At 36.6% G+C, this 15,937-nt stretch overlaps 1 protein-coding gene across 1 annotated transcript in view; it reads right to left on the bottom strand.

Annotated features, from left to right (window-relative positions):
- Positions 1–8,274, bottom strand: part of LOC122076653 (RING-box protein 1a) — a 14,741-nt gene extending 6,467 nt beyond the window's left edge. The window contains exons 1-3 of the mRNA XM_042642066.1: positions 8,040–8,274; positions 7,810–7,860; positions 7,586–7,645 (exon numbers count right to left, since the gene is read on the bottom strand). Coding sequence (XP_042498000.1) covers positions 7,586–7,645; positions 7,810–7,860; positions 8,040–8,175 — 247 coding nt within the window. The 5' untranslated portion in view covers positions 8,176–8,274. The remainder of the gene's footprint in view (positions 1–7,585; positions 7,646–7,809; positions 7,861–8,039) is intronic.
- Positions 8,275–15,937: the final 7,663 nt, after the last annotated feature.

Raw genomic sequence — 15,937 nt, 5'->3', positions numbered from 1 at the left:
TGGGGGAGGGAGTAAAAGGAATTGAAATTTTGCCACAAACACTTCACCGTGCTGAGCATTGTTGTATCTCTAGATGCATTCAGGAGTAAGCTTATGCATATGGCATGGGTGTTTGTGTAATCAAAATGCCTAGGCTGCCCTGGGCAATGGCCTTGGATAGGGTGTCAATGTTTCTAGAATATAATATGTAGGCAATATTTAGGACATTACTAGAGTAGGTCCGTTAAATGAATGAGATGCTTCTAGACTGTCGGTCTCGTGGAAACTTGGCATTATGTCTCTTTGGATTTTTTATTTCATCTCCTGGGTTAGGCTTAGATTTAATGGAAGCATAGGAATAGGGTTAACGGTCTATAAAGTTTTATTTTTTAGAATATAGGGCTTAGGAATTGGATGAAGGGAATATAGGGGACTGAAAAGAGTGAAATATATGTTAATTATTGCTTTTTTTATTGATGTAAATAAATATGTGGATATTAATGGGAATGAATCAAGTAATGAGATATAGAGTTCTAAGGATGCAAAACGAGAAGCAAGAGAGGTATTTGGAGTTGTAGTTTAGGAGCATGGTTCTAAGAATTGGAATTGGATCGTTGATTCACTCATTTCGATTCGGAATCAGCTGAATCCTATTCCTGATTCCCATGTTGGCACTTGGAGCGGCCCTTGGATTGGATCGAAATCAACCACTCCCCCCGAATCAATTGTGTGCAATATGGTTTGTGGCATCATCTAGATATTATTATGTTAAGGGGAGTTGGAGACAAAGGAGAGGAGGTTGCAAGGGGTGGGGACCCGGAGAGGGAGGGGAAGGCGCAGGGGCAGGGAGAGTTGGAGAGGGAGTATTGTTAATAGAATGAGAGATATGGATTATAGGCGAAGCCATGATGAATTTGTATCTGGGTCAAAGAATTGATAAGCGTTTCTTAATCCAGTAAATCAAAGAAAACCAGAGCTAAAGGTGTATAGACAAGTTGTTAAATCTACTAAAGAAGACAAATCGAGAAAGAAAGTCTTTGGAGTAAAATACAATGACAGCAGACCTGAATGACTAATTTTCCAAAAGTCTGATCTTGAATTTTGCAGTTAGGATTCGCAAAATGGACTGTGAGCATATTACACCAACTAGATGATTTAGAATTTTGTGCTTGGGCCTTGAACTTCTCATGTTTAGACACGTTGCACTTGATCACTTCTTCATAGTAGCATCCAAACAGGAGGGATTTCTTGCTCATTTTCATAATCTCAACTCCCGAACAAAATTAGTTATAGATTAGTTTGCTACTTCCAATCAAACTTAGAGAAGGCTTCTTTTGATTAACATAATTTCTAAAGCAACTCCCTTTAACATTCTCTAAGGATGACTATCTGTTGAGATAAAAAGAAGTGAAGCTAATCATCAATGCTGAGATTGGGATCTACCACTACTCCACAAGGGTTTTTTGGAAGTAAGTATTTTTTTTCCCTGGCCTCAGAGTTGCGCTAAACAATATGAGAGAGATTTGATGATGAGGAAATCAAATGCTTAAGCTGAAGTGGGGACTTAATCATGATGTTAGGTCCCCAGAAAGTGGAAGGTTGATACTAATCATGTGAGTTAGCAAGAATGGAGATTAGTGGAGTTGTGCTGAAGAGGATGGTGAAGGAGATGTAGAGGTAGTTGGAGGATGGAGATGTAGAAACTCCATAGCACATTCCTTGAGATAAAAAGCAGACATGGGTGTCAAAAAGCAGACCAACCCGATTGAACTAACCGACTGAACTCGTTATCGCTTCCATAGTGGCTTTGGTTTTTAGAAACTGCTAAGAGACAACCCTACCAGAACACAGCGAAACCGACCTTACCAATAGCTATCGGCTTGCTTTCGGTTTTTGTAGACCAAACACCTTATTATTGGTCTGGTTTTAGTCTGCAAGGCAGATGCAAAAATAGAAAAACCAACTAATGCTCAACTGAACCGACCGTTTGACACCGCTAATCACAAGGGTTTTGGGAAGGAAGTTTTTTTTTCTTTCCCTGGCCTCAGAGATGCACTAAACAATATGAGAGAGATTAAGAACTCAATGCTAAAGCTGCATCGAGGACTTAACAATGATGCGGAAGGTCCCAGATAGTGGAAGGCTGAATAGCAAGTATGTTTTAGACACCTAATTTTGTCACCCCCGACGATGATAACACAAGAAGAATTACATATTGGACATTTTAGACTTGGAAAATTTTCGAGCTTAGAGTAGAAAATAATCATTTTGCCCCCATAAACTTTCAAAAGAAAATGTTTTCAAAAATTTGAATTTGACGTTGTGGATTGTTGTCGCTTGTCCCCTCAAGTCGGACATTGCACTTTGATGTGAGAACGATGTGAATCGATGCTCAATTCTCTGTTTCACTATATGATTCGGGTCCCTACTTTACGGATATTTTTGCAAAGGTTCCCGATCGAGACCACATTGGTGTCTCACATCATTGGATAGTGCTTGGATTGAGCTTTCCAATGACATATTACGCGTCGAATTTCGACTAACGGTTTGAAAAATATGACTCCCAAAGTTCGGTATCATATTCCATTTTGAGCAATCAGGGAATCATATAATGCTCAACATCCTTTGTCCAAAAGCAAGTCTTTTTTGACAATCCTCTCTAGTTTTTTAGTCCCACATTGGAAACAAGAGAGGATTGTCTCAAATTCCAAGTCTATAAATATAACCCTTCCCCTCTTCCAAAGGGGAGGAGAAAAATTGGGATATTGGGAGAAAGGATGGTCCCATCAAGGTTTTGGCTAACTTCTTCCCTCTAAAACCAAATATTCTCTAAATCTAAAGTTTAACATATTAATCCTTCCTTGAACCAGGAGATCTAGTCCGGTTTGGTTCGATTTGGAACTTGAAGCACAAGGGTTATCTCCCCTTGTTTCTTGATTAAAGCCGGACTTGAGATAATTTTCTTCTCTAAATGGTAATTTAGAACGGATTTAACCAGTTTAATAGATTTGGTTTTAATTTGTTAATATTCGATTCATGTAGATTTAGTTAGGTCAGTTTAGTTTATTTTAGTTGGTTCATTTAGGTATAATTTGATCACATTCAAATAACTATGTCTACTTGGTTCAATTAGATGTGATTTCAATTTGAATTGGTTTTATCCGGTTCAATTAGGTGTATTTAGGTTTACATTAGTTCATTTAGACTTGATTAATTTTACTCCGGTTTGTTTTAATTTAAGTTGATTTTGGGTTTACACTTGATTTAATCTGATTTATTATGTTTATTAGATATTCTTGGTTCATTATAAGTTTGAGTCAATTCTGGGTCTATTTTGGCTAATTTAAATTTTTAGATTTCCTTTAACCTGGACCCTTAAATTAAGATCCCCACCCTTAACCTAATCTTCATCTCTATCTTTTTGTTTTCTTTTCTTCACCAAATTACCAGTCGCCCCTCCTTCTTTTCTTCTTTTCTTCTTCTCTTCTTCTCTTCTTCTCTTCTTCTCTTCTCTCCATTCGGACATGACCAGATGCAGCCATTGAACTCACCTTCTTATTCTCCTCTTCTTTTCTCTTTCTCCATGACCGAACCTACATATTCCCCCTCTCTTTCTTCTACTTCTTTAACCTTGGCTGAACCCATCTCTAACATCTTTTCTTTTCTTTCCTCTAAAGATTCAGCAGCAAAACCTCACCTCTCAGCTCTCTCCCTCCTTCCTTCCTTGTAGTTGTAACCTTTTTTTTTTAGCTTTCTTTGTTGTTGTTTCTTTAATTAGGTTGTGTAATTCAGGCCATGCTTCAATCTTCCACCCAATGATTTCAGCTTCTGATTCAAGGTGTGAAAGTCATTGTAATTCAAGTGATGCATCTGAAGTATGTAATGAATTAAAAAAAATATTCTAATCAGCTTGGGTTTCCGATTATCAAGAAGGATAGCACACATCAATGAAAGGGTTGATTTGGCATCATCCATTTAGCTTTAATTTCAGCATTAAGCTTTCTCTTAACATAGGCATTTTTTTCATATGTAATTAGTTTCACCCAGTTTAATTAGATTTTTTTTTATTTTGTCTTCCAATGTAGCTTGATTTACTTGTTTATGTTAGTTTGATCAAACTCCCATTTTGTTATAGCTTGTTTCATTAATTCGCTTTATGTTAATGTAGTTAGTATAAAATGAATTAAGTTAATTAGCATAGTCTTTAGCTCATTAGTTCATTTAGGGCCTTATGATATGTTCAACTCATCTTTTAGGATTAGTCTAAAATATTTTCAATCAATCTAATTAGGTTTAATAATGTATTTAAACCTAAATTTAGCTTTAATCAATTAAACTAGGTTCAGGTTATCATATTTCATTCATTCAAAATAGTCTAATTCAATTTACTTTTCCTTGTTTTAAATTTCAAATGATTTCTTTTTCCCTTCTTAGTGATATGTGGGATGTAGTCTAGGACGTGGGGTAGTGTGGGCATGCCTAGCCCCTCAAACCGGCCCGTAGCATTAGGCCTTATTTAGGGATCCTGTTATATTATCAATTCTCATTAATCATCGATCTAGATTAGGCTCAATTAATCGATTTATTTTAATTTAGGGTTTCATAAGTTGCTCAATTGATCCTAGGTCTAGGCTTGTTTAATTAGCTTAATTTAAAACTCATAACACATTAATTAAATCATTTAGGGTTTTTAATCTTTAATGAGCGTAATCATCTCATTATTTGCATTATAATCTAAATTAGCATAATTTAGATACTTGGCTTAGAGTTTTCACATGTCATACTCAGATACCTAGTTTAGGGTTTTCAATGACCTAGATTTAGGACTATTTAGTAAGGTACAAACAAACTTTGGTCAAACAGAAAAAGACCGACCTTAGGACCGGGCAAACTGAATGCTTAACACCTTCCCAGTCTGTCACTCGACACTTGCCCAGAATCTTAGTGCAAACCAACCTTGTCCATTGAGTCATTAGTCTCTCTCCCTTGATTGGGGGAGACATTTATGGGTCCTAGACCATTTCTTCTAGGTGACGACTCCCTTTTATTCATATCATGTATCCCCCTCTTTACATTTGATGACCAGGGGATACTATCTCATTAGGGACGAACCCTAGCGTGTATCCACACAATACGCCATATCACGATCTGCGGAGGTCCATGGTACCTACAAACATCTCAATTATAGGTAGGTTATCTTCAACAAAATAATTGCAATATCATAACTTTACAAAAACTAATTCTGTGAATTCCATATACTTTCTTGATGGAAAAAGAATAGATCCTTCCAACAGACAAGTCACCTCAAAGTACTCTAATAATATATCCTAATGCCACCAGAAGACACATCTGAATCCTGTAAATTATATAACTTTTCCCTTTCACTTCCAAATTCCATCAATGAAAAAGAAAGGAATTGTAGAGAAAAAGTTACACAAAGCTAGATCTAAGTACGGATGCCTTCCTCTTTTTTTATTTTTATTTTTATGTTTCATCAGTTTCATTTCATTTGATTAAATGTATTAGATCCTCTGTGATCTCCATGATCCATTTTTGGAGTGTGGAAACATGCCAGCTTTTTCCGAAAACAATTTCATTGCCTCAATTCATACTATCCGTAAGCACTAACCTTGAATGGACCGCCTCTGAAGATAATTTTTATACACATGAGATTGTTCCCCCACTACTCATCCGTGTGTAATATTCAACGGAAAGATGAGACCAATGACAAGATCCATAATGTACAAATATTCAGAGAAAGCAATCTTCAATTGCATATGCAAAGGAATTTGGTTTTTTCCTTGTCCAACAGACTAGTTAAAACCAGTTTCCTCTCAGCAATAGCAGATAAATAATTTACAAGTTCAGCATAGCTCATATATGTTTATTGTTAAACTGCAGCTTATTGGAAGAATCGTGATTTCTGTCACGACTGTCTGTGACACTCACAAACATATGAAAACTCTTCATCCAGATCAGTCATCAGAAGGGCTTGAAAACAGTAGCCTTCTTCTCCACTGATTTTTCCAGGAAAATTCATGAAACCTAAATCTCATGAACTATTAGAATCTTTAAAAGCAAGAACATTATAGAGAAATTTCTGAAGCAAAGAGAGAGAAAGATCAGTAGGGGAGTTCAAAAAATCCCCAATGTGGAGAGGCAAAGCTCCAAAGCAATGAGGAAGGGAGACTGCCGAACTTAAAGTAGCAGATATAACTGGAACAGAGAGGAAAAGAGGTTGAACACAGGCATATCATAAGAGTTTCTGAAAAGGGGCAAATGAAAAAGGAGTAAGGGGCACAAAATTGCAAATTTATCTGCATACTACAAACACAATTATCCCTAACACTACACTTATCCCTAAGGCCCCGTTTTCTGAGAAGGTAAAAAAGGGTGGAAAACTTGTAAGGGTAGATCTCACATGTTATGGGTTGTGTTGGGACAGAAAAAGGAAGGGAAGGAAATGATGGAATAAATACCTTTTAATGAGGCAGGATTTTGTGGGAGAGAAAGAAAATGGAGGTGTAGTGAGATTCTATAGGAGAAGAAAAGAAATGAGGAGAGAGATAGACACAAATGAACTTTTCCATGAATAGTGTCAAAATCATACTAATTTAATTACACTTTGAAAGTGAATGAGGTGTTTTTCAATGTGCCACATCACCAGACAAAAAGAAATTCATTTAATGAAGCAGTTTGGTAAGTTTCCCATCCCACATAAACAAACACTCATATTTGTGAGAGTTTGTGAATACATATGAGTGTTTGTTTATGTGGTGGGTGGGGTGAAAAACTTACCAAATAAGCTCATTAAATGCATCACTCTTGTATGATGGGGGTAACACACCATTTTTTCTCATCCCACTCTCTTTCAAAATCCTACCAGTTCAAATTGGTATAACTTTGGTATTATTCATAGAAAAGTTCATTTTGTGTCTATCTCTCACCTATTCCCATCACCTATCTCTCCCATAGAACCCCAACCCCACCTCCATTTGTTCTTTCTCCCACAAAATCTCACCCCATTAAAAAACACTTAATTCCATTATTTGTTTCAATCCTCTTCCTGGCCAAACTAACTCACAACATGTGGGACCCACCCTCACAATTTTTTCACCCCTTTTTACCTTCTAAACACACAGAATCTCATATTGGTGGTAGTTTGTGAGAAATAAGTACAAGTTTCCCACCGATATTTGGACGGCTGTAATGATAACCAAGCGATCCAATGGAAATCGTCCTACGCATATTTGATTGGACCCCACCCCAAAAAATAAAAATACTTCGGGAATTACACTGGAAAAGTTTTGCCTAATTAAGGGTTATCTACCCAACCAGATGTGGAACAGAACATTCAAGCGACCTACAGAACCAACGGGAGAAGATATTGAATATTTGACAGAGTGACCACTCGAGGAAAAAAAAGAAAGATAACAAAGGGAAGAGAAACACAGATGCTTAAAGAAAACAATATCCAATCATGTAGCGATAGCACCGGACAGTTGTAAAAAGGGGCACCAACAATAAGACAATACTCCTACCAACTCTTAGTGAATAAATCAAAGAATGATTGAAAGGCACTCGTAGGGTTAGACAAGATGCATACCCCAAGCTACCGTGCACTCCTCGCTAGTCGCGCTAGCTTGATTGGCTTGACATTCTATGCCTGAGCAAACCAAGAAAGAAAACGAATTAAAAATCACCGAAAACGTACATTATTAAATTAAAAGAAGAAGAAGAAATCGAAACAAGAAACGCAGAAGAATAACTAAAGAGAAAGTAAAAAAGGAAAAGATAAAGAGAACAAAAAATCAACATGAAATTACTCACAGAGATCCATGATATGATTCCTGCAAATTGCACAGTTATCCACAACAATGTCTGCAATCACACATAAACATAATTAACCGATTCAGAACAAAACATCAAGGAAAACAAAAACAATAATCAAAAACCCTAATCCCTCTTGAAGAAAAGTAGAAAAAAGAAAAGGAAAAGAGCATATAAGCTTAACAATGGACAAATTAGGGTTAGGGTAAGATTCTGCGATAACTTCTTACCCCAAGCCCAAAGGGCGACGGCATTCCACTTCTTAATCTCGAATCGTTTCGGCTTCTTCGTTGAAGACGAAGGACCAGCACCACTGGAACCCTCGCCAACGGGAACCATGTTGATATCGGTGTCCAGAGTCGCCATGACGGAAGTAGCGCAAAGAGACTGTGAGAGAGAGGGAGAGGGCGCGCTAGAGATCGATTCAGTGTTAAAAATTAAAACACCGTCTCGCGGTCTCGGTCGTATTTAAAGGTTTTAAAACTCGGTACCGGTCGGGAATCGGGACAGGACGGATTTTCACTTTTTTTCTTTTTGATTTTATGGACTATTTTAGTGGATCGATAATCGGGATATTCAATCAGCTCCAGATGATCCTATTGGATACAAATACGATCCGATTTTAAAAACCAAGCTACGAGGTGCAAATTGGGCCCAAAACCCCAAGTCCAGTCAAAGAAATTGAACTGAGAAATCTGACTGAAGTTTGGGCCAGTCCAACTTACAATTAATGGCAGGGCATGACTCCATAGTTAATACCAAAGGACAAGGCCTGACTGCATAGTCTTCGCCTATGAGCCAATTAGCCGTGGAAATTGTGAAGAATGACATCATTAACGAGTAATGGCATGACTGCATTCCAACTCGCAAGTCCTACTCTTACCCGAAAAGGCTGAATTCAAAGTTATCTTTTGGTTTAAAATATTAGAAGCATATATCGGAAGTTCAAAAGTGACCATTTATTATTATAAAATTTCTCTTGTTGGGAGGAAGAGGAACCTATTACGGTATTAAAAAAAAAAAAAAAAACATTAAGGAATGCCCAAGCACAGTGTCTCTATTTAACTCTATGTCTATACTTCTTGTTGATTTAAATTAATTTTTTTAGCACTTTTATTATTATATGCTACCTCCTATGCTCAAATAGGAATCGGGTCATATTTACCAAGGTAAAATTGAACCCTCATTTGATCATACAACCTGTGCAAGAGAGGATCTGGCATTTGGAATTGATAGCACGAGACTTGGTGCCGGACAACCATTGTACGAATACCAACCTTCCTATCATACCAACCAATATGCCAACATTATTGATATGTTCAGCGATCAAGAACCCAAAGAAAAATATTTATGAATAGGCTATTTGCATTATAAATAAAGAAAAATGTGTCTCACTATATACCAATTATTTGATGATAGGACAAGCCTTGGAGGCAAACACTTGGAGTATACTCTATGGGATGAACTGATGAACTAGGCTTTAGACAGAGGATGAAGAATGGAAGAAATCTGAAATGACTCAAAGGGGATTGAAAAACTAATTTTTGGGAGCACCAAATCATGGTTTTGAACTCTTTACCTCTACTTTTAGATGTTCGTAACTTTCTGTATACACCTGTTGTCTGTCTCATGACTAACAATGACTTTGTCCTACTCATGCATGATAGCCACAATGGCGATGATGACCAATAGGCACTGCATTAACAACTCTAACCCGAATATTAATATTATGTCTTGCATTTACTAATTAATGAATTTATTTTCTTTCATTAAAAAAAAAAATGAAAAACAAACATCACAGATCCAAGAGACCGTATATGGTTCAAGTACAGCTGCACTTCTGATTGTGACTGGAACCAATAAGCCTTTCAGTCCTTCTTGTTTTCAAAGATACTTCCCTAGCTGGTAAGGCCAGTTTCCAAGAAGCAAGGCTAAATTATAACTCTCCACAACTATTGCTATAACCATTTAAAATCTCTTTCCATTTATTCAAATTGAAAAATCATTCACCTTTATGATTCCAACTAGAAATGTAACTATGTAAGGACATTATACAAAAATATTTTCATATAAACTTATTGAATGGAATATTAAGGAATCGAGTATGACCGTATGAGCTCTGTAAATAGTAAAAAAATAAAAAAAAGAAGAAAATGAGAAAAGGGAAGAAGAGAGATGGCTATAACCTTGGCAGCATGGTTTGAAGAATCGGATCGGAATTAGCCTTGATTGATTCTTATTCTTAGTCTATATTGTATCACTAGATCTATATGGATAAACGGTAACATAATTCAGAACTGGTTTTTTTTTTTTTTTTTAATATATATTGAAAACAAGAGTATTTTGTCCGATCCTAGCGAATTCGGATTGATATCAAAACCTTAACCGATCCCATTCTCAATACCAGGTTCTAAAACTTTACTTGTGATCAACGTAAAGGTTCATCTAGGAAAAGGAAGAAAGAAAAAAAAAAATCTATTAGGTGTGACATGGCAAAGGATTCAGATCCTCTTCGGCCAAGCTAGGCATTCATTGTGCATCCAAGAGAGATATCAGCAACATCAATCCTTCGTAAAAGTAATCCTAAAACTTGGGGTGGGATTTTTTCGCATTTCATGGGGGTGTGGTGGTAATTTTGCCCCCCTTTTCTGCTAGTTGCAGGGGTAATCAAGGTCGGACTGGGCTCATCCCAAGGCTTCAGCCTAGGCCCTACCTCAAGCCTACAAATCCCAGCTCAAGCCCAGCCTTGGGCTCGAAAATCCCAACCCATGCTTGCGCTGTGGGTTAAAAGCCTAACCCAGGCTCTATCCGGACTTAGAATGGGCTCAATTTCACATGGCCAAACTTACACCCTTTTAGCTATGAGCCAATTACTTATCATGTTGAGCAACAAACATCATCAACATTTTGTGTCCTCTAGGTTTGAGACCTGAGAATCTTACCATCAATTCTTTCCCCAATCTTACTATGTATTTGTTTGATTCCAACATTATCCCTAAACATGACAAAAAAATTGGTTCTGACCCCATGACTGTTATTTCTATTAGCAACAGATGGATTTTAGACCTCAAACCTTCGGCACTCTTCAACCAAAGATTCTGCTAAACATCGTTCCCATTGAATTTCTAGAGGCAATAGGATTATTATTAATTTTCCAACTTTGAACTACCCCATTTTGATTTCTAGGGGATATCAACCCCAATCATTCAATAATAATATCAATCTTTGAGTGAAAAATCATCCAACAGAGTTGATGTGGACCAATATCAATATTGATACAACCATGATTCCAATTTAGATCTAATCATGATCATGGATTTAGTTATTGGTATCGATATTGATATCAATATTAATTGGTATCTATCGATATCAATATAGTATTGATCCATATCAGATTAGATCTATCTGAATCAATCAATTTATCTATATATTTTTTACAATTTTAGTGCCCATCGATGGCTAGGGGATATCAACCTAAATATAAATCATTAAGGTCAATAGTTGGAACTACTATGGTCTTGAGAGGCCCCAATTGGGAACCTCGTGCATAGGGTACATCTTTTTTCTAATTCTGATGAAAACTATTATTCTATTATTCCTCAATTTCTTTATCACCACATTTGATAGTTTGGTTCAGCATTTTGTTATAGATTAACCTTGTTGTTTAATCCAAGGGGGTAGTGCAGTTGGTGAGCAATGAATTTAGTACGAATCGTAGACTTAGATATTCTAAGTTCGACTTTCAGTCAAGTCAAAGGCTTGAATACCTGTCGTTAGCATTGATGATTTTTCAATTTTGAACCAAATCGAAAAGAATGCCAATGAAATCGACACTGCACCAGTTTTATGGTCCACTCAAAGGACTTTTTAGAGAGAGAGAGAGAGAGAGAGAGAGAGAGAGAGGCATGTAGATGGACGACGGCACCTATGAAGGCTTTAATGTTCTACTTTTGGTGCTCAAAAGTCTATTCACGTGCGAGTCATCTTCCACGACTAGAGAAGATACATCCACATAAAAAAGTGAAAAACCTCCACTAAAAAAAAAAAAAGAAAAGACATATATCATGCATTCTAATTTGAGGTGTGGAAGCTCCAACGTTTTCTTTATGTGCTAATATAATGAAACTTAATTGATCTTTCCAAAGCCCATACTTACCAACCCTTAATTTCATTTGCTTATGAAAATAAAAATAAGGAAAATAATTTATCAAGAGGTGGGTCTTTGCTTCTTTGGCATCAATGATCATTCGTGTTTCATATATGGCATTAATAAATTGATCGATACCTTAACATTATGAATATGTCCACATCATTATCTAATCATATATTTCATTTAATTGAATTTTATATTTTTATAAAATAAATTAATAATTATCATAATAGATTATCAAAAATTAATTTCGATATCTTGATTTAAAATCTACAATTATTAGAAGAATGCATAATATTGTGTCGGTCAATAATTAAGGTTCCTAGGCAGTAATCATGCCTCTAAATAAATATAAATAATGATATAAAAATTGAAATAAGACTCGAAACCTATACACATCATGGTATGAGAGGCCTACCCAAAAGGAAAAAAAGCTATGAGAGAAAGGAAGGAATAGAATGAGGAGAGAGAGAGGAATCCCATATAGTCATCATCTAAGACTCGAAACCTATATATCATTATAGAAAAGTTGAATAAGAAAGTGGCCTAACATGGTAAAGACACTTAAGACATTTCTAGCCAATTCCATTCCTTCGACCATCTTACTAAAATAAAAACTTGGGGTTTTAAAACGCCAACAGTTTGGTAATCTTTTCATACGCCAACTATTTTGGTAATATTTTACTTTCCCACCATAGATAAAGTTTTTGGACCGAGTTTTCCTGAATGAGAATTCATTCACCATTGGTGATCAGGGTTGTGGTAGTGGGGAAGTGATTTTTGGACTCTTGGATCAAGTGATGAACTTCATTATACATATGGTCAAGGGAAATTATATCCAAAATTTTATGTCTCAAACTCTTTTTAGAGAAAGTCTGTGCACTATGAATGAAGAGAATCTCAAGACTGAGGTCTCCTAATTATTCATTTTATTGTGTGAAAGTTTTGAAATATTCTTGATACTGTTCTAGGATTTCCATTCAACCACCAAAAATGATGGATGAAGAGATTTTTTGTTCATCGAGCATGCAGTTCATGTACTATTGATATTGTATTAGCCAATAGATACAGTATCGATAGTACCAAATACCAATACGATATTGGTGCCATAACGGTGGTATCGATGTAGGGGCTGGTAAATGGTCCAAAAAACCTAAGCCTTTGTGTTGATAACAATACCTAAGACTTTGATTGTGGGTGAAATAAAACTAAGTCTATTATTTCTTTGTATGAAATCCACTTGTCTACAACAACAAAAATACACCACTATGTATAAAGAAAGGGGAAGGGATATACAACCACCAGTGTGTAATGGAATCTCCATGCCCAACCATTGATGGCACGGGAGAGGATGCCACACAATTCATCAATAGGGACCCATATGTTAGGGAAGAGCGTGTCTTGAGAGAAGACATACAAATGCAGGACGGTGGACCGACGATACACACCAGTCTTTTTCCTAATAGAAAACTAGCCTCTAGCATAGAAACAAATATAGAGAAAGGGGAAGTGATATACAACCACCAGTGTGCAATGGAATCTCCATGCCCAGCCATTGATGGCACAAGAGGGGATGCCACACAATTCATCAATAGGGACTGATGTAGGGGGGGTTCCTAGATGACTAGGTCTTCTACAAGATTAACTAACTAGGTAGGTTAACTCAAGGGGCTTAGGTAAATAAGACCAAAGAATCTCAGCAAACATGTAAGATAAAGCGAGACTAATAAACAAAGTAGTCAAAAGCAATATTAATCTAGACAGAAAAACACATAAATTCTTACTCAAGTTTCAAATGGGGACATGGGGAAGGGAACAAACGACATATGAATATTAGGTTCAACACAAATCCATCTAGACACCCAAATTAGACATGCAACAATCGATAAAATAGGCATAAACAAAGGGTAAGGGCAGACTTCAACGTCAATGAGTTGCAATATATATAATAGGGATTTAGGGAGGTGGGGAGGATTTAGTTTAGTACTTTACCATACTGTTATTCAGATATGAGGAGAGAAGAAGAAATCCAAGTTCTCCAAAATAAAGAGGTTGTAGTCCACCTTTTGTTGAAGAAGATACATCCAGCCAATTGTAGAGAGAGTAGCAGCAGTGGTGTAAAGGCAGCAGTGTGCAGCAGTGCAGTTTTGTACCGGCAGAAATATGTTGCAGCAACAAGTTTATAACAGTAGGAATATATTGCAGCAGCAGTGAGGTAAGGCAGCAGGTGCAGCAGCAGCAATTTTGTAACGCCAGTAATGTGTTGCAGCAGCAGTGAGGTAAAGTAGAAGGTGCAGTAATAACAACACAGCAGCAGAAAAAAAAAAGAGATAAGACTGAAAAGAAAGAGAGGGAGGCGAGACAAGAATATTGAGAGAAGAGAGAGCCGAGAGAGTAAGGGAGGAAAGAGGCGAGAGAGAAAGATGAGAGAACGAGAGAGAGAGAGAACCATGAGGGGTTTGGGGGTTTATTCTTATTTTCAATATTCTTTATTAATTGAGCATGAACAATGGTCAATGGCCTTACACTTAAAGAGAGTAAACTTCCAAAAATAAAAAGATACTTAGAAACTCAATTGCATGAAATAAAAACTACCTAATAGATCAATATAAAGAAATCCTAGTTTCCTAATTGTGTAAGACAATCAAATATCACTAGATTTAAAGCAAAGTACTAGAATCAAATAAGATTTGGTGGGGTCCACAAAATCTTCCAAGATCTTGTAAAAATCTGGATCGATCTTGGGACCCACAAGATCTTCTGAAATCTTCTAAGATCTTCTAAAATCTGAATCGAGCTTGGGGCTCACAAGATCTTCTTCTTTCTATTCTTCCAGCCACAAAGATGGCTGCTTCTTCTTCTTCTTGCGCCTGTACACTTTGATGTCCCCATCAAGATGTTCCCATGATGCGCCTTTTTCTATTGCTTTACCTTATTCTCTTATCTCAATTTTTCTTGATTTTAATCTCTCTGTTGGGCTTCTTTATTTTCTAATTTCCATATCGACTCCAAGTAGCCGACCCCTTTTAGTTGGGATAAGGCTATGATTGTTGTTGTTGTTGTTGTAAATATACATATACATACTAATTTATGCTCCTGTTTCAGATTCAAGATGAAGGACGCATCAAAGTAAGAGAATCCTTGAGACCATCAATAGCACAGTTGGCATTGCAACGGATAATACCTTTTCCATGCAGAAAACAGTACAGTGTAGTGATTCTCATGCCCCAGACGTCTCGACTGCAATTGCTCAAATCTTTCATCCCATCATTGCCAAACAACTCTTGTAAAGATGCAAAGGTTAGTCATACTCTTATCTGCATTCATGCGTGCCCTGCATGTGTTACATATGATGCGACAAATGTTCTTTAGGTTCCTGTTTGTTTGCAGTTAAAACCATGTAATAAAAATTCCTATGTAGAAATCTATTCTGTTATACTTATTTTACCTGGTTGTTTTGCCTTATGTGGTTTCCACCTGCAAACAAACATAGCCTTGAGAAAAGGGATAGGAAAGAAAAAAAAAAAGAAAAAGAAACAGAGTGCTTTCTTGGTAGTAAATTATTTTTTTTTACTTGTCAAAGGAGACAAATAGAAGGAACTAACTTCAGAGGTGAATCAAGGAAATTTTCAAATTTTAGAAGGCAAGAAATTTTATTAGTCTAATTGTGTTTATAGACACTCTTTTATCTTATTTGAACCTTTGGTTCCCACCTGGCTTGTACAGTCATTACCTTTTTTGTGTTTTGATACTCGGTTGACATAATATATGCATTAGACCAAAGTAGATCCATTTTTTCTATGTTCACAATTTGGTTTCTTGTGGATTTTTGCAGATTTTGGCCAGCATTGCAGGTGTAGTTTTCTTGGCACTGACATTGTGGAGATATTCAAGAAGCACTGGCAAATCTTAGGACAAATTGGTTAATCAGAGGCCTATGTACTAGGAGAAAAATGGTAGCCTGGGGGGGGGGGGGGG

This window comes from Macadamia integrifolia, chromosome 4 (assembly GCF_013358625.1).
Source record: "Macadamia integrifolia cultivar HAES 741 chromosome 4, SCU_Mint_v3, whole genome shotgun sequence".
NCBI classification, from domain to species: Eukaryota; Viridiplantae; Streptophyta; class Magnoliopsida; order Proteales; family Proteaceae; genus Macadamia; species Macadamia integrifolia.
Note: the sequence above shows the minus strand (reverse complement) of the source record. Positions and strands in the feature narration are given on the sequence as shown.